The following is a 24,585-nucleotide window of genomic DNA, read 5'->3' as shown; positions in this document are numbered from 1 at the left end:
TCTTAGCAGACCATTTGTCCATAGACTGAGCCATGGATTGTGAAAGTGACTCAGAGAGTTTCTCAGCTAAAACTGCAAACTCTGTCCCTGCCACCTGGACAGGGGAAGCCGGCGGTGCGGTTCTACCTGGGCCGAGGGTCCCACCAGTGCCCGAGGCTACGGCTCAGCGAGTGCCACAGGGCCCGAGCATTGCTCACAGTGAGGGTAGGTGGAACCTGCAGGTAGCATAGCCGCACAAGAGGTACAGGTTGCAAAATAACCCTGTGTCTTGGCACCCTTGCTCCTTGTGAACGACATGCTGTTGTCTCCCAGGAGAGTGAACACTGAGGGTATATAGCCACAAGCTAACAGTACAGCCGAACCGAGAAAATGTATACAAATATAATTATATATATATATATATATATATATATATATATATATATATATTTCGGCACCCTAGGGGGGCCAGCACCGGGTGACCGGTGTGGCTTACCGACCGCTCAAGCGGTGTGTGGCCACCAGATTCCCTGCCTCGGGTCTCCCAGAGCTGCAGCCAGAAGTCCTCCACCGGCAGAATGTGTTTAAAACATGGCTGCCGGCGTTCACAGGGGAGGAGGGAGCCGTGGGCGTAACTAAAAAAGTGCGGGAATCTGGTGCCCCAGAGTGATTAGTGAGGGGGGAGGAGGACACCTAAGTGTGCTCCAGCCCTCACTGTCGGCGTCAGGCCGACCGTCCCGCCCTTACCCCTGACTGGCAGGCCCGGGGGCGGGAGTTTAAGGCACTAGGCCGCAAAAGCCGGGGACTAAATTTAAAACCGCGGCCGGCAAGCAGGCGCGGTCGGCGCAGTAGTCCCGGTCGTCATACCAACACAGCAGCCGCTGCAGCGTCTGAGGCCAAAGTGCTCCATGCACCGTCCCCAAGGGGACACAGAGTACCTGTAGATGCAGGGTCCTGTCCCTGATGATACTCAGTCTCCTGTCCGTCAGAATCCCACAGGGGCTGCGGAGGGAGCCCGGTCCCAGTGCCTGGATGACCGGTTAGGATCCCACTTCTCCCAGAGCCCCTAAGGGATGGGGAAGGAAAACGGCATGTGGCTCCAGCCTTTGTACCCGCAATGGGTACCTCAACCTTAACAACACCGCCGACTCAGTGGGGTGAGAAGGGAGCATGCCGGGAGCCCTGTGGGGGCCCTCTTTTCTTCCATCCGATACAATCAGCAGCTGCTGCTGACTAAAATGGGAGCATGAGTGAATGTGTGCCTCCTTCAACACAAAGCATAAAAACTGAGGAGCCCGTGATGCACGGGGGGGGGGGGGTGTATAGGCAGAGGGGAGGGGTTACACTTTTTAAAGTGTAATACTTTGTGTGGCCTCCGGAGGCAGAAGCTATACACCCAATTGTCTGGGTCTCCCAATGGAGCGACAAAGAAATTAAAATTTTGTAGTTGTGATACCTTTTAATGGCTAACTAAAATAAAAATAAAATATGTTATAAAGCAAGCTTTTGAGACATCTCAGGTCTCTTCCTCAGGCATGGTATCAAAGCATACTATGCCTGAGGAAGAGACCTGAGATGTCTCGAAAGCTTGCTTTATAACATCATATTTTATTTTTATTTTAGTTAGCCATTAAAAGGTATCACAACTACAAAATTTTAATTTTGTTTCTCTCAGAGCAATCAATCATTTGTCCTGAAAAGAACGCAGCCTTTGTCTTTCCAATAATATATATGAGCATCGAACGATCAATGTAATCTGAATATTCCACAACCTGTCCAGATCTCTCCATCCTCCCCCTGTATTGATTATTAGAGGATATATTTAGTGAAAATAACAACTGGGATGGGGGGGGGGGGGAGGAAATTCAGCCGCTTTCCCTATGACAGTCCTCTGAGCTGCACTGTGGTGTCAGGACAAGGTGCCCCGATGGCACTTAGTATAGGACAGACAAAATAGATACAAATGAGTTGGTTTTCTTTAAATAGAAGTCATACTTTATATTCAGGTTTCGGTAGGATCTCCAGTACACTGGTATGCTTCGTGGCTGCTGAACCACTGACACAGATGTACATTATTTCTTATTCCTCCCACAACAAGCAGATGATAATGTTCTTCAGAACCAGAAAAACAAGCTGAGCGTGCAGTGACACCCCTGCCAATATCAGTAATGCGGAAAAAGCCTGCCTTCATGTAACCGACGATCAGTGACACAACAGGATATTAGAGACATGGCCGGTCACAAACACTTCAGGGCGACTAGAGATTTACACAGGAACAGATTGGATTGTTACTAAACTTTCTGGGACAGTATTCATTTATTTTAACACATTAGTGGGTTTTTATTTTCTGGGCATCTAATCTGTCCCTAGGATATGATCAGTAGGGGATCTAACATCTGCACCGATCTGCCATTATGAGATCTATACCCCACGGCTCTGCACCATGTGTGGGGCCAGACCAGAGATCTGCACAGCAGTCTGTATCCAGCACACTAGGACCTGATCTGCACAGAGCAGAGGCTGAAATATACTGAGGGGAGCGGTGCTGTCCAGCCACGGGTCATGGGGTGCCAGGATCTGATACGGATGTCATCCTAAAACAGCTCAAACTCTTTGATCCCTGGACAAGTCCTTTAAACTTGCTGTTAACTCATTTTATTCAGGTAGAAGGAGCATGAAGCCTGTTTTGAAGTAAAATAAATCTAGAAAAGAGAAACTCAAAACATCATGCATAGCTTCCATTTAAATGTGAATATACCCCGATAACACAATCGCTGGTTATTTAAGATAAAATAAACGGGTGAATAAATCTCTAGAACCCAACTTTTCTGCATCCAAGAACAAGGAAAACGTCTAGAATCCAGAACACCACAAATACAGTAGCTGTCTCTTCCTGCTTAGAAATGGCAATATGCCTAGGGCATAGGCCATTAGGTGTAATAGTACTATATCATTCTGCTCCATCTAAGTGTCCACTTACACAGACCGACCAGTAGCTTGACATGAACGGTAGTCATATAAAAGGGAACCTGTCAGGTGCAATATGCTCCCAGAACCACGAGCAGTTCTGGGTGTATATTGCTAATCCCTGCCTAACCGTCACTGTATACACTAGCATAGATAAAGAGATCTTCAGAAAGAAGGGAATTTTGTTACTTACCGTAAATTCCTTTTCTTCTAGCTCCTATTGGGAGACCCAGACGATTGGGGTGTATAGCACTGCCTCCGGAGGCCACACAAAGCATTACACTAAAAAGTGTAAGGCCCCTCCCCTTCTGGCTATACACCCCCAGTGGGATCACTGGCTCACCAGTTTTAGTGCAAAAGCAAGAAGGAGGAAAGCCAATAACTGGTTTAAACAAATTCACTCCGAAGTAACGTCGGAGAACTGAAAACCGTTCAACATGAACAACATGTGTACCCGAAAAACAACCAAAAATCCCGAAGGACAACAGGGCGGGTGCTGGGTCTCCCAATAGGAGCTAGAAGAAAAGGAATTTACGGTAAGTAACAAAATTCCCTTCTTCTTCGGCGCTCCATTGGGAGACCCAGACGATTGGGACGTCCAAAAGCTGTCCCTGGGTGGGTAAAGAAATACCTCATGTTAGAGCTGCAAAGACAGCCCTCCCCTACGGGGAGGCAACTGCCGCCTGCAGGACCCTTCTACCTAGGCTGGCGTCCGCCGAAGCATAGGTATGCACCTGATAATGTTTGGTGAAAGTGTGCAGACTCGACCAGGTAGCTGCCTGGCACACCTGTTGAGCCGTAGCCTGGTGTCGTAATGCCCAGGACGCACCCACGGCTCTGGTAGAATGGGCCTTCAGCCCTGATGGAACCGGAAGCCCAGCAGAACGGTAGGCTTCAAGAATTGGTTCTTTGATCCATCGAGCCAGGGTGGCCTTGGAAGCCTGCGACCCTTTGCGCTTACCAGCGACAAGGACAAAGAGTGCATCCGAGCGGCGCAGGGGCGCCGTGCGGGAAATGTAGATTCTGAGTGCTCTCACCAGATCCAACAAATGCAGATCCTTTTCATACCGATGAACTGCATGCGGATAAAAGGAAGGCAAGGAGATATCCTGATTAAGATGAAAAGAGGATACCACCTTAGGGAGAAACTCCTGAATGGGGCGCAGCACTACCTTGTCCTGGTGGAACACCAGGAAAGGAGCTTTGCATGACAGCGCTGCTAGTTCAGACACTCTCCGAAGAGATGTGACCGCTACCAGAAAGGCCACTTTCTGTGAGTCGAGAAAGTGACACATCCCTCAGAGGCTCGAAAGGCGGCTTCTGGAGAGCAACAAGGACCTTGTTTAGATCCCACGGATCTAACGGCCGCCTGTACGGAGGTACGATATGACATACCCCCTGCAGGAACGTGCGCACCTGAGAAAGTCGTGCTAGACGCTTCTGAAAAAACATGGATAGTGCCGAGACTTGCCCTTTAAGGGAGCCGAGCGACAAGCCCTTTTCCAACCCAGATTGCAGGAAGGAAAGGAAAACAGGTAACGCGAATGGCCAGGGGGATACTCCTTGTGCAGCGCACCAGGATAAGAAAATCTTCCACGTTCTGTGGTAGATCTTAGCAGAAGTGGACTTCCTAGCCTGTCTCATGGTGGCCACGACTCCTTGGGATAATCCTGAAGACGCTAGGATCCAGGACTCAAGGGCCACACAGTCAGGTTCAGGGCCGCAGAATTCCGATGGAAAAACGGCCCTTGGGACAGTAAGTCTGGACGGTCTGGTAGTGCCCACGGTTGGCCGACCGTGAGATGCCACAGATCCGGGTACCACGACCTCCTCGGCCAGTCTGGTGCGACGAGTATGACGCGGCCGCAATCGGATCTGATCTTGCGTAACACTCTGGGCAAGAGTGCCAGAGGTGGAAACACATAAGGGAGCCGGAACTGCGACCAATCTTGCACTAAGGCGTCTGCCGCCAGAGCTCTTTGATCGCGAGACCGCGCTATGAAGGTCGGGACCTTGTTGTTGTGCCGCGACGCCATTAGGTCGACGTCCGGCACCCCCCAGCGGCGGCAGATTTCCTGAAACACGTCTGGGTGAAGGGACCATTCCCCTGCGTCCATGCCCTGGCGACTGAGGAAGTCTGCTTCCCAGTTTTCTACGCCCGGGATGTGAACTGCTGATATGGTGGATGCTCTTTCCTCCACCCACATCAGAATCCTCCTGACTTCCTGGAAGGCTTGCGGACTGCGTGTCCCTCCTTGGTGGTTGATGTATGCCACCGCTGTGGAGTTGTCCGACTGAATTCGGATCTGCTGTCCTTCCAGCCACTGCTGGAAGGCTAATAGGGCAAGATACACTGCCCTGATTTCCAGAACATTGATCTGAAGCGTGGATTCCTGCTGAGTCCACGTCCCTTGAGCCCTGTGGTGGAGAAAAACTGCTCCCCACCCTGACAGACTCGCGTCTGTCGTGACCACTGCCCAGGAAGGGGGCAGGAATGATCTTCCCTGTGATAATGAGGTGGGAAGAAGCCACCATTGCAGAGAGTCCTTGGCCGTCTGAGAAAGGGAGACTTTCCTGTCTAGGGAAGTTGTCTTCCCGTCCCATTGGCGGAGAATGTCCCATTGAAGTGGGCGCAGATGAAACTGCGCGAACGGGACTGCCTCCATTGCTGCCACCATCTTCCCTAGGAAGTGCATGAGGCGCCTTAAGGGGTGCGACTGACCCTGAAGGAGAGACTGCACCCCTGTCTGTAGTGACCGCTGCTTGTCCAGCGGAAGCTTCACTATCGCTGAGAGAGTATGAAACTCCATGCCAAGATACGTTAGTGATTGAGTCGGTGCCAGGTTGGACTTTGAAAAGTTGATGATCCACCCGAAAGTCTGGAGAGTCTCCAGCGCCACATTCAGGCTGTGTTGGCATGCCTCTTGAGAGGGTGCTTTGACAAGTAGATCGTCTAAGTAAGGGATCACCGAATGTCCCTGAGAATGCAAGACTGCTACCACTGCCGCCATGACCTTGGTGAAAACCCGTGGGGCTGTCGCCAGACCAAATGGCAGAGCTACGAACTGGAGATGGTCGTCTCCTATCACGAAACGTAGAAAACGTTGGTGCTCTGCAGCAATCGGCATGTGGAGATAAGCATCCTTGATGTCTATTGATGCAAGGAAATCTCCTTGAGACATTGAGGCAATGACGGAGCGGAGGGATTCCATCCGGAACCGCCTGGCGTTCACATGCTTGTTGAGCAGCTTTAGGTCCAGAACAGGACGAAACGATCCGTCCTTTTTTGGAACCACAAAGAGATTGGAGTAAAAACCTTGCCCTTGTTCCTGCAGAGGAACAGGGATCACCACTCCTTCTGCTTTTAGTGAGCACACTGCCTGCAGAAGGGCATCTGCTCGGTCGGGATGTGGGGAGGTTCTGAAGAACCGAGGCGGAGGACGAGAACTGAATTCTATCCTGTACCCGTGAGACAAAATGTCTGTTACCCACCGGTCTTTGACCTGTGGCAGCCAAATGTCGCAAAAGCGGGAGAGCCTGCCACCGACCGAGGATGCGGAGGGATGAGGCCGAAAGTCATGAGGCAGCCGCCTTGGAAGCGGTTCCTCCGGTTGCTTTCTTGGGGCGTGAATGAGCCCGCCAGGAATCTGAGCTCCTTTGCTCCTTCTGAGTCCCTTTGGACGAGGAGAATTGGGTCTTGCCGGAGCCTCGAAAGGACCGAAACCTCGACTGCCACTTCCTCTGTTGAGGTTTGCTTGATCTGGGCTGGGGTAAGGAGGAGTCCTTACCCTTGGATTGCTTAATGATTTCAGCCAATTGTTCACCAAACAGTCTATCTACAGATAGTGGCAAGCTGGTTAAACATTTTTTGGAAGCAGAATCCGCTTTCCATTCCTTTAACCACAAGGCTCTGCGCAAGACAACAGAGTTGGCAGACGCAATTGAGGTACGGCTTGTAGAGTCCAGGACAGCGTTGATAGCGTAAGTCGCAAACGCAGACATTTGCGAGGTTAGGGACGCTACTCGCGGCACTTCTGGACATATGATAGAGTCCACCTGTGCCAGGCCAGCTGAAATAGCTTGTAGTGCCCACACGGCCGCGAATGCTGGAGCAAACGACGCGCCGATAGCTTCATAGACAGACTTTAACCAAAGGTCCATCTGTCTGTCATTGGCATCTTTAAGTGAAGCCCCATCCTCCACTGCAACTATGGATCTAGCCGCAAGCCTGGAGATTGGGGGGTCCACCTTTGGACACTGGGTCCAGCGTTTGACCACGTCAGGGGGAAAGGGATAACGTGTATCCTTAAGACGTTTGGAGAAACGCTTATCTGGGTAAGCATGGTGTTTCTGGACTGATTCTCTGAAGTCAGCGTGATCCAGAAAAGTACTCAGTTTAGGCTTGGGATACCTGAAATGGAACTTCTCCTGCTGTGCAGCTGCCTCCTCTGCAGAAGGGGCAGGGGGAGAAATTTCCAATAGACTATTGATGGCCCCTATAAGGTCATTTACCATGGCGTCACCATCAGGGGTATCCAGATTGAGAGCGGTTTCAGGATTAGACTCCTGATCCCCCTCCTCTGTCTCATCATGTAGAGACTCTTCTCGCTGAGACCCTGATCCACGTGATGACGTGGAGGGTCTCTCCCAGCGAGCACGCTTAGGCTGCCTGGGACTGTCATCTGAATCAGAGCCGTCAGGCTGAGATGCCTGGGACCCTCTTGAAGCACGGATTAACTCCAACTGAGGGGGACCGGGGAACATTGCCGCAGCAGTGTCCATGGACTGAGTAACTGGCCTGGCCTGCAAGGTCTCTAGGATTTTAGTCATAGTGACAGACATCCTGTCAGCAAAAACTGCAAACTCTGTCCCCGTCACCGGGACAGGGTTCACCGGCGACTCTGCCTGGGCCACTACCACCATAGACTCCGGCTGACGAAGTGGCACAGGGACCGAACATTGCACACAATGGGGGTCATTGTAACCTGCCGGTAGATCAGCCCCACAAGCGGCACAAGCAGCGCTCACAGCCTGTGTCTTGGCACCCTTGCGTTTTGCAGATGACATGTTGTCGTCTTCTCAGAGCAATTGGGGTATACAGCCAAGAAGCGACCTTACAGTGCAACTATATATATATATATATGGTACAGAGAAAAAAGTACACAAATATAACACTGTGGCACAAGTGGGGCCAGCACTTATGTGCTGCTTACCGCCCGCAAAACGCGGGTGTGTGGTCGCCAGAAATCCCTTGTCTGGGTCTCCCAGAGCCTGTGTCCGTTCTCCAGCCAGACTGCATGTGAGGAATGGCTGCCGGCGTCCTGTGGAGAGGGGCGGGCCCTGGGCGTGTGCAGACAAAAAGCGGGAAACCTGCGTCCCACTGTGCTCAGTGAGAGGGCTGGAGCATGTAAATAAGGCTCCAGCCCTCGGCGCTGCTTAATCGTACAGCGTCTCTCCCTTGCCCTGATTGACAGGGTGGGGGCGGGAACGAAGCGGAGCTAGGCCGCAGAAGCCGGGGACTAAATTTATAAGCGACGCCGTCGTAAAAGCACGGCGTCGCTAAGTCCCCGGCGCACTACAAGTCGCAGCTGCGCCGCCACTCTAGGGGCGGCCGGCGCAGCAGTCCCCAACACATAAAGTCACTCAGAAAAACTGTAGTGACTATAACCCCAGCGCGCAGCGCTACTGTCCCCGGCGCACTAGCACACCCAGCAAGTCTGGAGTGTGCGCGGCCTGTACATACGGGGACACAGAGTACCTTAATGTCGCAGGGCCTTGTCCCTGAACGGTACCCAGCTCCGTATCCAGCAGGTTCCATGGGTCTGTGGATGGAGCCCGGCCTCATGGCTTGGGGGCCGGTAAGATCCCACTTCCTCAGAGCCCCTCAGGGGGATGGGGAAGGAAAACAGCATGTGGGCTCCAGCCTCCGTACCCGCAATGGGTACCTCAACCTTAACAAACACCGCCGACATAAAGTGGGGTGAGAAGGGAGCATGCTGGGGGCCCTAGTATGGGCCCTCTTTTCTTCCATTCGATATAGTCAGCAGCTGCTGCTGACTAAACAGTGGAGCTATGCGTGGATGTCTGACCTCCTTCGCACAAAGCAGAAAACTGGTGAGCCAGTGATCCCACTGGGGGTGTATAGCCAGAAGGGGAGGGGCCTTACACTTTTTAGTGTAATGCTTTGTGTGGCCTCCGGAGGCAGTGCTATACACCCCAATCGTCTGGGTCTCCCAATGGAGCGCCGAAGAAATGTATTTCTAAAGATGTTTTATCTTATGCCAATGAGTGTAGGGGCTAGTCCCGAGGGCATTGCTTCCCTTAGCTAGTCGGCCCATATAGCATGGTAGCATGTCCCTGTGGGTGTACTAACATGCACATGACATATGCAGCGATGCGCACATACCTCACTGTTCATGGGTGCCGGCAGTGGATGGATGTGCACTGGGCATGATGAGGAGTCCTCAGCACTACCGGTCATGCGCACTGTACCTCACTGAAGCTGGGAAGCTTACATCCGGCATCAGTTTAGCGTGCACGATTGGAAGCCTCAGGTACTCCTAACACGTGCACTGCACATTAATCCTCCGCCTGCTGCCATGAACAGTGAGGTATGTGCGCTTTGCTAAGTACTCAGGGGTGTGGTAGCATGCCATGTGGGCCGACTAGCTAAGGGGAGAAACGCCCTTGGGACTAGTCTCCGCGCTCATTAGCATAAGCTAAAAGATCTTAAGGCCCTGTGCGCACACTGCAGTTTTGCTGCAGAAAATGTTCATAACCTTGCTGCAGTCCTTCCCCAGCAAAACCTATGTTAAAAAAAAATAAATAAATAAATACTGTGCGCACACTGCGTTTTCTTTCACCAACAGGTTTTGCTGCATGTTTTCTACAGCAAAAAGAATGTGCATGTCACTTATTTTCCACAGGTACCTGTGGTTTTTGCCATGGATAATGGTAAAAAAAACGCAAGGAACAACCTGCGCAAAATTAGCGGCAATAGTGCAGTAAAACTGCATGCGGTTTTTGGGTGCAGTTTGCTGCGTTTTTTTTACTGCAGGTGCTGTAATCTTTCAGACGGTGTGGAATTTTCTTAAGAAAATTCCATTTTCTAGTGCGCACAGGGCCTTAGAAGTTCTTTTTCTAAAGATCTCTTTATCTATGCTAGTCTATACAGGGACGGCGGTTAGGCAGGGATTAGCAATATGCAGCCAGAACTGCTCGTGGTTCTAGGTGGATATTGCACCTGACCGGTTCCCATTAATAACCTTTCTGCACAGATAAAGTAATAGGTCGCTCAGTGCACATAGGCTGCCATGGTTCGCAGCAGCGAGAGTCCAGTTTACACCGGATAATGAAGCGCCAAGAATTATTTCAAACATTGAATGAGCAAAACAGTGATTTTATAAATATGACACTTAGCAACCCAGTAAGTGACACATTGCTGGAATCAAGGTCTCTGTCCCTATATCATGCTTCTCACTGGTGATAGATTCCCTTTAACATAACCAATATGCCCCATTGTAGTAAGACCACGCGTGTTTAAAGGGGTGGTCTAAAGACAAAAGGAAATTTCATTTAATTCGCTATCAAAGGGCACTGAGGGACAGACTGGCCTCTGATACGAGAGTCATGCTGATGCTTCGTTTCAGGGAGGAGGCAGAGGCTGCCATCACTACCACAGACTCTGCCCCCTGATGACACTTCGCTTGAGTATCCCAGCATGCACTGGAGTTCTCAACTGAATCGTCAGCAGACAGCAACTAGAAAAAGAAATAGAACATTAATTAGATAGTGTAGTTAGGGAAGGGAATTTTAAATACAAGTATAGTAGAGAGTAACTTAGATTACAGCATCAAATAGATAGGAATTTAAAAGATTTTTTTGCCTTTGGACCTTTAAGGGTGCTTTCCCTAGGTGTCAACAAACCGCAATTAAAGGGGTTATCCGGCTTATTTTGACTTTTTTTATTATTACCCTATTGGGCTACATTGGGGCAGGTAAGCAGATAGTGAGCACTTACCTGCCCTGCTGTCAGCCCCTCTCCCCAGGCTCCGAGTGGTCCTGTGACCGCTCCTGCCGCGATTTTGGTGCTTCCGGTCATTTCATGTCAACATGGGCAAGGCCATGTTGACATGCAAATCTGGAACAGCATGTTGCCGCCCTGCTGAGCGTGTACAGTGTGTGAGTCCCCACCCCCTTCCCTGCACCCCCCCACACATTCCCCCGCACCCCGTACTCTCCCCACAACCTCCCCCTGCACTGCTGTGGGACCCGTGACCTGGGGGAGGGGCCTGGCGGCTGCCGTGGTGTCAGCGCCAGCACAGGGCCCCCTGCTCAGGATCGCACATACAAATATACCGGCATCACAGATGCCGATATATTTGAAAGCGCTGATGAGAGGGAGCGCAGCGCTGCTTCTCATCACTGCCCCGCTGTCTGTTCTCTCTTCAGCACAGCGGTGACATCACTACTGTGCTGATATGTCCAGAGCACAGACAGCGGGCGAACGTGCAAGAGCGACGGGGACCGAGGACGGGTGAGTATACACTCCCTACATGTGTTCCCTATGGGGGTCGGTGCAGAGCGCCGTGTGTGCACGGTGCAGAGCCATATGAGTGTGTGCGCGGGGTGCAGAGCCATATGAGTGTGTGCGCGGGGTGCAGAGCCATATGAGTGTGTGTGTGGGGTGCAGAGCCATATGAGTGTGTGTGTGGGGTGCAGAGTCCGATGTGTGTGTGTGTGTGTGTGTGTGTGGTGCAGAGTCCGATGTGTGTGTGTGTGTGGTGCAGAGTCCGATGTGTGTGTGTGTGTGTGTGTGGGGTGCAGAGTCCGATGTGTGTGTGTGTGTGTGTGTGGGGTGCAGAGTCCGATGTGTGTGTGTGTGTGTGTGTGGGGTGCAGAGTCCGATGTGTGTGTGTGTGTGGGGTGCAGAGTCAGATGTGTGTGTGTGTGTGTGTGGTGCAGAGTCCGATGTGTGTGTGTGTGTGTGTGTGTGGGGTGCAGAGTCCGATGTGTGTGTGTGTGTGTGTGGTGCAGAGTCCGATGTGTGTGTGTGTGTGTGTGGTGCAGAGTCCGATGTGTGTGTGTGTGTGTGGTGCAGAGTCCGATGTGTGTGTGTGTGTGTGGTGCAGAGTCCGATGTGTGTGTGTGTGTGGTGCAGAGTCCGATGTGTGTGTGTGTGTGTGTGTGTGTGTGTGTGGGGTGCAGAGTCCGATGTGTGTGTGTGTGTGGGGTGCAGAGTCCGATGTGTGTGTGTGGGGTGCAGAGTCCGATGTGTGTGTGTGTGTGGGGTGCAGAGTCCGGTGTGTGTGTGTGTGTGGGGTGCAGAGTCCGATGTGTGTGTGTGTGTGTGGGGTGCAGAGTCCGATGTGTGTGTGTGTGTGTGTGTGTGGGGTGCAGAGTCCGATGTGTGTGTGTGTGTGTGTGTGTGGGGTGCAGAGTCCGGTGTGTGTGTGTGTGTGTGTGTGTGTGTGGGGTGCAGAGTCCGATGTGTGTGTGTGTGTGTGTGGGGTGCAGAGTCCGATGTGTGTGTGTGTGTGGGGTGCAGAGTCCGATGTGTGTGTGTGTGTGGGGTGCAGAGTCCGATGTGTGTGTGTGTGTGGGGTGCAGAGTCCGATGTGTGTGTGTGTGGGGTGCAGATTCCGATGTGTGTGTGTGTGTGTGTGTGGGGTGCAGAGTCCGATGTGTGTGTGTGTGGTGCAGAGTCCGATGTGTGTGTGTGTGTGTGTGTGGTGCAGAGTCCGATGTGTGTGTGTGTGTGTGTGTGTGTGTGTGGGGTGCAGAGTCCGATGTGTGTGTGGGGTGCAGAGTCCGATGTGTGTGTGTGGGGTGCAGAGTCCGATGTGTGTGTGTGTGTGGGGTGCAGAGTCCGGTGTGTGTGTGTGTGTGGGGTGCAGAGTCCGATGTGTGTGTGTGTGTGTGTGGGGTGCAGAGTCCGATGTGTGTGTGTGTGTGTGTGTGTGGGGTGCAGAGTCCGATGTGTGTGTGTGTGTGTGTGTGTGGGGTGCAGAGTCCGGTGTGTGTGTGTGTGTGTGTGTGTGTGTGGGGTGCAGAGTCCGATGTGTGTGTGTGTGTGTGTGGGGTGCAGAGTCCGATGTGTGTGTGTGTGTGGGGTGCAGAGTCCGATGTGTGTGTGTGTGTGGGGTGCAGAGTCCGATGTGTGTGTGTGTGGGGTGCAGATTCCGATGTGTGTGTGTGTGTGTGTGTGGGGTGCAGAGTCCGATGTGTGTGTGTGTGGTGCAGAGTCCGATGTGTGTGTGTGTGTGTGTGTGGTGCAGAGTCCGATGTGTGTGTGTGTGGTGCAGAGTCCGATGTGTGTGTGTGTGTGTGGGGTGCAGAGTCCGATGTGTGTGTGTGTGTGTGGGGTGCAGAGTCCGATGTGTGTGTGTGTGTGTGGGGTGCAGAGTCCGATGTGTGTGTGTGTGTGTGTGGGGTGCAGAGTCCGATGTGTGTGTGTGTGTGTGTGGGGTGCAGAGTCCGATGTGTGTGTGTGTGTGTGTGGGGTGCAGAGTCCGATGTGTGTGTGTGTGTGTGTGTGGGGTGCAGAGTCCGATGTGTGTGTGTGTGTGTGTGTGGGTGCAGAGTCCGATGTGTGTGTGTGTGTGTGTGGGGTGCAGAGTCCGATGTGTGTGTGTGTGTGTGGGTGCAGAGTCCGATGTGTGTGTGTGTGTGGGGTGCAGAGTCCGATGTGTGTGTGTGTGTGGGGTGCAGAGTCCGATGTGTGTGTGTGTGTGGGGTGCAGAGTCCGATGTGTGTGTGTGTGTGTGGGGTGCAGAGTCCGATGTGTGTGTGTGTGTGGGGTGCAGAGTCCGATGTGTGTGTGTGTGTGTGGGGTGCAGAGTCCGATGTGTGTGTGTGTGGGGTGCAGAGTCCGATGTGTGTGTGTGTGGGGTGCAGAGTCCGATGTGTGTGTGTGTGGGGTGCAGAGTCCGATGTGTGTGTGTGTGTGGGGTGCAGAGTCCGATGTGTGTGTGTGTGTGGGGTGCAGAGTCCGATGTGTGTGTGTGTGTGGGGTGCAGAGTCCGATGTGTGTGTGTGTGTGTGGGGTGCAGAGTCCGATGTGTGTGTGTGTGTGTGGGGTGCAGAGTCCGATGTGTGTGTGTGTGTGTGGGGTGCAGAGTCCGATGTGTGTGTGTGTGTGTGTGGGGTGCAGAGTCCGATGTGTGTGTGTGTGTGTGTGGGGTGCAGAGTCCGATGTGTGTGTGTGTGGGGTGCAGAGTCCGATGTGTGTGTGTGTGTGTGTGGGGTGCAGAGTCCGATGTGTGTGTGTGTGGGGTGCAGAGTCCGATGTGTGTGTGTGTGGGGTGCAGAGTCCGATGTGTGTGTGTGTGGGGTGCAGAGTCCGATGTGTGTGTGTGTGTGTGTGTGGGGTGCAGAGTCCGATGTGTGTGTGTGTGGGGTGCAGAGTCCGATGTGTGTGTGTGTGTGTGTGTGGGGTGCAGAGTCCGATGTGTGTGTGTGTGGGGTGCAGAGTCCGATGTGTGTGTGTGTGTGTGTGGGGTGCAGAGTCCGATGTGTGTGTGTGTGGGGTGCAGAGTCCGATGTGTGTGTGTGTGGGGTGCAGAGTCCGATGTGTGTGTGTGTGTGGGGTGCAGAGTCCGATGTGTGTGTGTGTGTGGGGTGCAGAGTCCGATGTGTGTGTGTGTGTGGGGTGCAGAGTCCGATGTGTGTGTGTGTGTGTGTGGTGCAGAGTCCGATGTGTGTGTGTGTGTGTGTGGTGCAGAGTCCGATGTGTGTGTGTGTGTGTGGTGCAGAGTCCGATGTGTGTGTGTGTGTGTGGTGCAGAGTCCGATGTGTGTGTGTGTGTGTGTGGTGCAGAGTCCGATGTGTGTGTGTGTGTGTGTGTGTGTGTGTGTGGGGTGCAGAGTCCGATGTGTGTGTGTGTGTGTGTGTGTGTGTGTGTGTGTGTGTGTGTGTGTGGGGTGCAGAGTCCGATGTGTGTGTGTGTGTGTGTGTGTGTGGGGTGCAGAGTCCGATGTGTGTGTGTGTGTGTGTGTGTGGGGTGCAGAGTCCGATGTGTGTGTGTGTGTGTGTGGGGTGCAGAGTCCGATGTGTGTGTGTGTGTGTGTGGGGTGCAGAGTCCGATGTGTGTGTGGGTGTGCTGAGTGTGTGTGTGTGGGGTGCAGAGTCCGAATGTGTGTGGTGTGGGTGTGGGGGTGCAGAGTCGATGTGTGGGTGTGGTGTGTGTGTCGAGGTGTGTGGGGTGCAGAGTCCGATGTGTGTGTGTGTGTGGGGTGCAGAGTCCGATGTGTGTGTGTGTGTGGTGGTGCAGAGTCCGATGTGTGTGTGGGTGTGTGTGTGGGGGGGTGCAGAGTCCGATGTGTGTGTGGGGTGCAGAGTCCGATGTGCCTGATGTGGGGCTGTTATTTGCAATGCTGTAGTGATAACAGGTCAGTGCTGGGCAGAATACTGACAGGGAAGGTGTGTGCAGGGGGCGAGGCTGGACACTGGGGGTGGGCTGGACACTGGGGCCGGGCGGTGCCAGCTCTGACTGAGGTTTTGCACAGGAAGTGGTCATGTTTGCTAGAGCTAAATGTAAAAAGAGCTGCAGAGAATAAAGTCATAATTCAAGAGGAACAAAAGTTAGTAAACAAAAAACAACAATGTAGGGGTGTTTTATATGACAATACAGCACAGATTAACTTAACAAAAATTTTTGAGTTTATGTCGGACAACTCCTTTACACTTGTCATGCTTTTTTGGTGACAATATGTAGAATGAATGACCTGCACCATATCAGTAAGGCTAGCTTCACACATCTGTCTTTTCACCAGGAGGATGCTCCATCTCCAAGGTTTACGAGGTAGGTTAGGAGATGGAGCAGAGCACTGTCTCACAGCCCACAGGAGACGGTGTGGAAATAAAGAGCGGTCTCCACATCTGCGGTTAGAGAAAGATTATATTTAGAAAAAGCAAAAAAAAAAAAAAAAAAAAAAAAAAAAAAAAAGGGGACAATACCACGGTATCGGCCACGCTGCACAGAAGAAGGTAGTGATAAGATTATTGATGAAGATTTATTAAGGATTAATATGCCACTACGCGCTGTACAACACTATCAGGTGAGTGTATCTCACACCACTTAAATCTTGTGCTTTTAAGGTTCCACACAGGAGCGCCCTCTCCTTTTTCATTATATTTAGAAAAAGGAATATTAAAGGAGGCACATTTGAGAGTGACTGAGGATGCCTGGGAGCTGTCCGATAGGAGGGCAGTGAGGTGGCTTGATGGCTAAGAGTAGGCAGGCTTGGGAAAAAAGTCTGCAATCAGTTTTTGCAGAAGGCTAAATTGTGACAGTGCATGCAGTCATGATACGAATGGGTGGTCATGAGCTGACTAGATGCTTTTGGCTTCTCCCAATAGAAGTGAATTGAGAGGAGCAGGAAACAATTAGCCGACACCATGACCAAAACTATACCATATATACAGCCACATGAGGTTTCCCAGTGCAAGTGGATGCTCAGGTATAGTGCTAATGTATACACTGCGTGATTTGCCAGTCTGCAGTCACAAAAAACACCTGCAGACTTTTGCTCCAAGGCTGGTCAACCCTCACTAAAAGCAATCATTAGCATTGATCGAAGCTGTGGGGGACGGGACATCACTCACACTGCTCCTATCACTGCCCTCTGAGGAGGTACTGTTCAAGAGAAATGAGGATGTGAGCCAGTGGTGACCAAAGAAGAGATCAATGCGGCGGCCATCTCTCCCACGGCTTCCATCAGTGCTATTCATCCTGGATGACATCAAAGGGTGGCAATGAAAGCAGCTATGGTAAGCAGCCGCAATACCGACACCTGATGACATCCTGCTCAAGGCGGGATGATGGAAGGCAGAATGATTACAGGGTTATCCTCCTGATGACATTTACCATCAAAAGTCCCAGCAAGTATAAAAAAAAAAACAAAAAAATGAAGCACCCCCACGTAGACAGACAGACACAGATCATCTGTATAAGGAGAACAGTATGTATTTTAAAATAAAGAAAATTGCAAAAGTGTTTAGGAGATTAAAATAGATATTGATAAAAGGGATTTTTGTATTGGACCACCGATTTACTGGCCCTTAAAATACAACAAAATTGTAAAGTCAGTGCTACCTTTTTAACCCCCTCCCACTTAAACACTTCCCAGGTCCCCTGCTGGCCTGTTGAAAAAGGATATAAGGTCACTGTAGCCAGTCACTGGCTGCAGCCGGTGACCTCCGGAGGGAGCTCGCTGCCCGTAACTGCACAGGTAGGAGGCCCCGGAGGGAGCTCGCAGCCCGTAACTGCACAGGTAGGAGGCCCCGGAGGGAGCTCGCAGCCCGTAACTGCACAGGTAGGAGGCCCCGGAGGGAGCTCGCAGCCCGTAACTGCACAGGTAGGAGGCCCCGGAGGGAGCTCGCAGCCCGTAACTGCACAGGTAGGAGGCCCCGGAGGGAGCTCGCTGCCCGTAACTGCACAGGTAGGAGGCCCCGGAGGGAGCTCGCTGCCCGTAACCGCACAGGTAGGAGGCCCCGGAGGGAGCTCGCTGCCCGTAACCGCACAGGTAGGAGGCCCCGGAGGGAGCTCGCTGCCCGTAACCGCACAGGTAGGAGGCCCCGGAGGGAGCTCGCTGCCCGTAACCGCACAGGTAGGAGGCCCCGGAGGGAGCTCGCTGCCCGTAACTGCACAGGTAGGAGGCCCCGGAGGGAGCTCGCAGCCCGTAACTGCACAGGTAGGAGACCCCGGAGGGAGCTCGCTGCCCGTAACTGCACAGGTAGGAGGCCCCGGAGGGAGCTCGCTGCCCGTAACTGCACAGGTAGGAGGCCCCGGAGGGAGCTCGCAGCCCGTAACTGCACAGGTAGGAGACCCCGGAGTGAGCTCGCAGACGGTAACTGCACAGGTAGGAGGCCCCGGAGGGAGCTCGCTGCCCGTAACCGCACAGGTAGGAGACCCCGGAGGGAGCTCGCTGCCCGTAACCGCACAGGTAGGAGGCCCCGGAGGGAGCTCGCTGCCCGTAACTGCACAGGTAGGAGGCCCCGGAGGGAGCTCGCTGCCCGTAACTGCACAGGTAGGAGGCCCCGGAGGGAGCTCGCAGCCCGTAACTGCACAGGTAGGAGACCCCGGAGTGAGCTCGCAGCCCGTAACTGCACAGGTAGGAGACCCCGGAGTGAGCTCGCAGACGGTAACTGCACAGGTAGGAGGCCCCGGAGGGAGCTCGCTGCCCGTAACTGCACAGGTAGGAGACCCCGGAGGGAGCTCGCAGCCCGTAACTGCACAGGTAGGAGACCCCGGAGGGAGCTCGCAGACGGTAACTGCACAGGTAGGAGGCCCCGGAGGGAGCTCGCAGACGGTAACTGCACAGGTAGGAGACCCCGGAGGGAGCTCGCAGCCCGTAACTGCACAGGTAGGAGACCCCGGAGGGAGCTCGCAGCCCGTAACTGCACAGGTAGGAGACCCCGGAGGGAGCTCGCAGCCCGTAACTGCACAGGTAGGAGACCCCGGAGGGAGCTCGCAGCCCGTAACTGCACAGGTAGGAGACCCCGGAGGGAGCTCGCAGCCCGTAACTGCACAGGTAGGAGACCCCGGAGGGAGCTCGCAGCCCGTAACTGCACAGGTAGGAGACCCCGGAGGGAGCTCGCAGCCCGTAACTGCACAGGTAGGAGACCCCGGAGGGAGCTCGCAGCCCGTAACTGCACAGGTAGGAGACCCCGGAGGGAGCTCGCAGCCCGTAACTGCACAGGTAGGAGACCCCGGAGGGAGCTCGCAGCCCGTAACTGCACAGGTAGGAGACCCCGGGGATCCCCGTCAGCCACATGGCGCGGAGGCTCCGCCGCACTGCCCGTATCCACTTCCCCGCTGTACCAACCTTAAAATAGATTTCGTCCACCACCTCGTGGTAGGTCTTCAGCTCATACAGCTGCACCTTGAAATATGGAGAGGACAAGATGTTGGTCAGAATCATAGGGTTCAGATTCATGGTCTTTTCATTGCCCCATAGCGGCAGTACATTCCCAGGCTTCCCAGAGGGCGCAGATTTGTTCCCCCCACCGCCCGTCTGAGTGGCTTGCGGGGTCCCCCCAAGGGCCACCGCGTTGTTATTCGCCATTTCTAACCGGAGAAAATATGGCGGCTGCCTCACCGGACAGCAGGAAGTGACGTCACGAGGTGGAAAGGAGGAAGAAAGGCGGCCGAACAGACCGGCCGAGAAAAACAATCAACGCGCTTGAATATGCGGTCAAATCAGAACGCTTGTACTTGGCGCCCAATCAATGATCTCGTGACTCGTAGCCATGGAGTAACCAATCAGAACGAATTGTCTTTACACGTTTGTTTTTTGTTTTTTTTTCTTATGTCTAATCGAAACTTTATTTGAAGCACCATTGCTAGACGATGAACAGTGTAAGAGAGGTGATGGACGTGTGCCTGCCCGCACATGTTATTGTTCCGGGCGCTCCCGCTTTTTATGGCCGGGGCCTGAGTGAGCAGCAGTGAGTGCAGCACTCGGGGTCAGCTGCTCCAGTCCTCGCTGCTCTCCTACTCTTTATGATTTGTTACTTTGTTTACATTTTCTGTTTTTTTTTGTTTGTTTTTTTTTGCCTAACATTCATTGGAAACATAACAGCATTGTTAGGCCTTCTGCGCACTTGCCGGTTTTTGCCGCGGATTTCCTGCGGATTTGCTGCATGTTTTGCTGTAGAAAATGTTCATAACATCTCTGCAGTGAATCACCAGCAAATCCTATGGGAAAAAAAAATGTGCACTATGCGGATATTGACAGCTGCATGTTTTGTTGCGGAATTCCCGCAGCAAAAACAATTGCATGTCACTTCTTTTCTGCACGCCGCTGCGGCATTACACTCCATTGACTGTAATGTAATTGTGAAATCCCGCAGGAAATAACGCAGGCAGCAAATTCTGTGCGGTTCATTGCGTTTTCCTGCGTTATTCCCTACGGTATTTCGCGGTTTCGGGACATAATGTTCATCGCTGCCTGCGTCTTGCAGGGAAGTGATGTCATGACAGGAAGAGGAAGCGGAGCAGAGAGTAAACACATAACAGACATAAGGTACCTTCACACTTAGCGATGCAGCAGCGATCCGACCAGCGATCTGACCTGGTCAGGATCGCTGCTGCATCGCTACATGGTCGCTGGTGAGCTGTCAAACAGGCAGATCTCACCAGCGACCACTGAACAGCGCCCAGCCAGCAGCGACGTGCAAGCGACGCTGCGCTTGCACGGAGCCGCCGACTGGAAGCTGCGGAGACTGGTAACTAAGGTAAACATCGGGTATGGTTACCCGATGTTTACATTAGTTACCAGCGCTGTGAGCAGGGAGCCGCGCACACTGAGCGCTGGCTCCTTGCTCTCCTAGCTGCTGTACACATCGGGTTAATTAACCCGATGTGTAATGCAGCTACATGTGCAGAGAGCCGGCAGCACAGGCAACGTGAGAGCTGCGGAGGCTGGTAACTAAGGTAAATATCGGGTAACCACCTTGGTTACCCGATGTTTATCTTGGTTACAAGCTTACCTCAGCTGTCAGACGCCGGCTCCTGCTCCCTGCTCGCTTCATTTGTCGCTCTCTCGCTGTCACACACAGCGATGTGTGTGTCACAGCGGGAGAGCGGCTTTGAAGAAAACGAACCAGGGCTGTGTGTAACGAGCAGCGATCTCGCAGCAGGGGCCAGATCGCTGCTCAGTGTCACACACAGCGAGATCGCTAATGAGGTCACTGCTGCGTCACAAAAAGCGTGACTCGGCAGCGAGCTCGCTGTGTGTGAAGCACCCCATAGAATACACATAGAAATCAAACGTACATATATATATGTATATATATATATATATATATATATATATATATATATAAAAAATAATGCGGGCTCCGCTGTATTGTTACCGTCCAGCCGAGGTAAACACACAGCGGCGGCCCGGTATTCTCAGGCTGGGGAGGGCGAGGGCCAGGGTTAATGCCCGCCCCCTCTCCCGCAGCCGAGAATATCAGGAATATCAGCCCACAGCTGTCCCGGGACTGTCACATCCATTATTCGACAGTCCCGGAGTGTCCCCGGCTCTTCCAGATTGCCGTGATGCGGTGTCAATCCAGGTAATAAGGAGTTAAATGGCAGCGGATCGGATTAACCCGTAACTAAAGTGAATAAACACACACCGAAAAATCCTTTATTTTAAATAAAAGACAAAAAAGCCCCTCTTTCACCACTTTATTAACCCCCCAAACACACAGCTTCGGCGTAATCCACAGAGGTCCCACGAAGCTTGCAGACTGCTGCAGCCACGTCTGACACATACTGAATGCAGCCTCGTAACAAGACTGCAGGGGTAACCACAGGTCATTTCTCACGGTCGGTAATGTGAACACACTACCGCTTGTGAGAACTGCAGTGTCCTCACAGGGACTCTATCTATTGATTGATAGAGGACAGATCAATCTATTGATTATCTGTCTATCGATCCATCTATCCATTATCTATTTATCTATCCATTATCTACAGTCATATGAAAAAGTTTGGGCACCCCTATTAATGTTAACTTTTTTTCTTTATAACAATTTGGGTTTTTGCAACAGCTATTTCAGTTTCATACATCTAATAACTGATTGGCTGAGTAATATTTCTGGATTGAAATGAGGTTTATTGTACTAACAGAAAATGTGCAATCCGCATTTGAACAAAATTTGACCGGTGCAAAAGTATGGGCACCTCAACATAAAAGTGACATTAATATTTTGTAGATCCTCCTTTTGCAAAAATAACAGCCTCTAGTCGCTTACTGTAGCTTTTAATGAGTTCCTGGATCCTGGATGAAGGTATATTTGACCATTCCTGTTTACAAAACAATTCCAGTTCAGTTAAGTTTGATGGTCGCCGAGCATGGACAGCCCGCTTCAAATCATCCCACAGATGTTCAATGATATCCAGGTCTGGGGACTGGGATGGCCATTCCAGAACATTGTAATTGTTCCTCTGCATGAATGCCTGAGTAGATTTGGAGCGGTGTTTTGGATCATTGACTTGCTGAAATATCCATCCCCTGCTTAACTTCAACTTCGTCACTGATTCTTGCACATTATTGTCAAGAATCTGCTGATACTGAGTTGAATCCATGCAACCCTCAACTTTAACAAGATTCCCGGTGCCGGCATTGGCCACACAGCCCCAAAGCATGATGGAACCTCCACCAAATTTTACTGTGGGTAGCAAGTTGTTTTCTTGGAATGCCGTGTTTTTTTGCCTCCATGCATAACGCCTTTTTGTATAACCCAACAACTCAATCTTTGTTTCATCAGTCCACAGGACCTTCTTCCAAAATGTAACTGGCTTGTCCAAATGTGCTTTGCATACCTCAGGCGACTCTGTTTGTTGCGTGCTTGCAGAAACGGCTTCTTTCGCATCACTCTCCCATACAGCTTCTCCTTGTGCAACGTGCGCTGTATTGTTGACCGATACACATTGACACCATGTGAAGCAAGATGATGCTGCAGGTCTTTGGAGGTGGTCTGTGGATTGTCCTTGACTGTTCTCACTATTCTTCTTCTCTGCCTTTCTGATATTTTTCTTGGCCTGCCACTTCTGGGCTTAACAAGAACTGTACCTCTGTTCTTCCATTTCCTTACTATGTTCCTCACAGTGGAAACTGAAAGTTTAAACCTCTGAGACAACTTTTTGTATCCTTCCCCTGAACAACTATGTTGAATAATCTTTGTTTTCAGATCATTTGAGAGTTGTTTTGAGGAGCCCATGATGCCACTCTTCATAGGAGATTCACATAGGAGAACAACTTGCAAGTGGCCACCTTAAATACTTTTTCTCATGATTGGATACACCTGCCTATGAGGTTCAAAGCTCAAAGAGGTTACAAAACCAATTTAGTGCTTTAGTAAGTCAGTAAAAAGTAGTTAGGAGTGTTCAAATCAAGAAATTGATAAGGGTGCCCAAAGTTTTGCATCGGTGAAATTTTGTTTAAATGCGGATTGCACATTTTCTGTTAGTACAATAAACCTCATTTCAATCCGGAAATATCACTCAGTCCATCAGTTATTAGATATATGAAACTGAAATAGCTGTCGCAAAAACCCAAATTGTTATAAAGAAAAAAGGTTAACATTAATAGGGGTGCGAAACTTTTTCATATTACTGTATCTATCTATCTATCCATTATCTATCTATTTCTCTATCTATATCAGAAGGAAATTACCTTTTTTTTTTTCTTTTTTTTCTTCAATGTGCTTTATTGCATTAAATGCATTAAAACACATGTACCAACCCGTGGAAAAACCGCACCAAAACGCATGCGGATTTTGGTGCGGTTTTTTGCGGTTTTTTTCTGCGGGTGCGGTAATCTTTTAGTGCCTGTGGAATTTTCTTAAGAAATTCCTTTTTCCAGTGCGCACAGGGCCTTACACTTTTTATTTCCTGTGGCTGTTTCTTTTTCTTTCCTTTTTTTGGATTGTAAAATGAATGTGTTATGTAAAAAAAAACCTGGTGGAGATATACAAAAGGGAAAAAATGACAAAAAGTCTGAAATGAAGCCAAATTGTGATGTACACGACTGTTATTGGATAACCTGTCCACACAATATTGTATGTTAATGTCCTGGCCATAATGTGAGATATTGTACAGGTTAAATCGATGCCATTAGTGAAGAAATCTGTTTTTCCCTGCCAGGGGCGGCTCTTGTGCAGATTGACTTTAATAAAATGGTGGTGGCACATGCACAGATACAGATCTTGGCTCAGTTTCATTTCTAAAGGACGTCATTGTGCTGAGATATGAATCTGCGCGTGCACCACCATTTTATTGAAGCCCACTGGGAGATCAATCTTCACAATAGCCGCCCGTGGCAGGGACAGTGCCAGTTTCAAATGTTAAAGCAGCGTCCTGTCAGAGCCAGGGAGGCCGGGCAGGAGCCGAAGACCTTCCGATGGTCTAGACCTGTGCACCTAAATCTTACCTGAAAAGGGATAATGCAGATTAACAAACATCGACAAAGTGAATTTCTTCACTAAAGGTAACGGTTTAATCAGCCATGTCTTTAAGTTGCAAAATCGTGCTGACAGGTTGTCTTTAAAAGTTTTAGACACTTTTTGCACCTCTTTAGACAGTGTCTAGAAAAGCAGTTGTAACTAAAGCTTCATTCACAACAGGTTACCTTCACAAGGACTTCGGGGCCTCCTACCTGTCTGTTAACGAGCTGCGGGTTCACTGATCAAAGAGAAGGGGGTTACATCTGAATCTGGATCACTGGGCCCTCCATCCTCCCTGTCCCCGGCTGCCGGCCTGAACTGTCTGTTTTCAGGAGCAAAGCCGGGGATGGGAGCGCTGCACTCCTAGGCTTCATGTGGACAAAACTATTTTGAAGAGCGTCAATTTCCAGTCTGGTTGACAGTAATATTTAAGAAATCAATGTGCAGCAATAGGTTGATGATTTCGCTAAACAACTCATTATCAGAAGTGGGCAGGGGTGTCATTTCTAGCAAACATTAGGTCCTTATCTCCAGGATAGATGGGTCCCGACATGCAGAGCGAGATCCCACAATCCTCCATGGCTTCCCACAGTATTATTATGAGATTTCCTGTGCACTCGCCAGATCTCGCTCTTTGCTTACCCAGCACTGTGGTATTCTTTACTGTTACTGACCTGTTACATCATTAGTATAAGG

The 24,585-nt window shown here is 51.2% G+C and overlaps 2 protein-coding genes across 4 annotated transcripts in view; one reads left to right on the top strand and one right to left on the bottom strand.

Moving 5' to 3' along the window:
* The window catches only part of PRPF38B (pre-mRNA processing factor 38B), a 45,456-nt gene extending 26,376 nt beyond the window's left edge, over window positions 1-19,080 (bottom strand). The window contains exons 1-2 of one of the 2 annotated variants that reach the window (XM_075322040.1): window positions 19,021-19,057; window positions 18,774-18,830 (exon numbers count right to left, since the gene is read on the bottom strand). Coding sequence is in view for 1 of the 2 variants with exons in the window: in XM_075322039.1 (XP_075178154.1) it covers window positions 18,774-19,013 (240 nt within the window). In the remaining variant the exon portion in view is untranslated. Of the gene's footprint in view, window positions 1-18,773 lie in introns of both variants that reach the window. The other variant, XM_075322039.1, reaches the window with a different exon arrangement.
* Window positions 18,657-24,585, top strand: part of HENMT1 (HEN methyltransferase 1) — a 39,393-nt gene continuing 33,464 nt past the window's right edge. The window contains exon 1 of one of the 2 annotated variants that reach the window (XM_075322042.1): window positions 18,657-18,689. Coding sequence is in view for 1 of the 2 variants with exons in the window: in XM_075322041.1 (XP_075178156.1) it covers window positions 19,298-19,306 (9 nt within the window). In the remaining variant the exon portion in view is untranslated. Of the gene's footprint in view, window positions 18,690-19,264; window positions 19,307-24,585 lie in introns of those variants that run through there. The other variant, XM_075322041.1, reaches the window with a different exon arrangement.

The sequence above is a fragment of the Anomaloglossus baeobatrachus genome, chromosome 8 (assembly GCF_048569485.1).
Source record: "Anomaloglossus baeobatrachus isolate aAnoBae1 chromosome 8, aAnoBae1.hap1, whole genome shotgun sequence".
NCBI classification, from domain to species: Eukaryota; Metazoa; Chordata; class Amphibia; order Anura; family Aromobatidae; genus Anomaloglossus; species Anomaloglossus baeobatrachus.
This window is presented reverse-complemented; position numbering and strand designations above follow the sequence as displayed.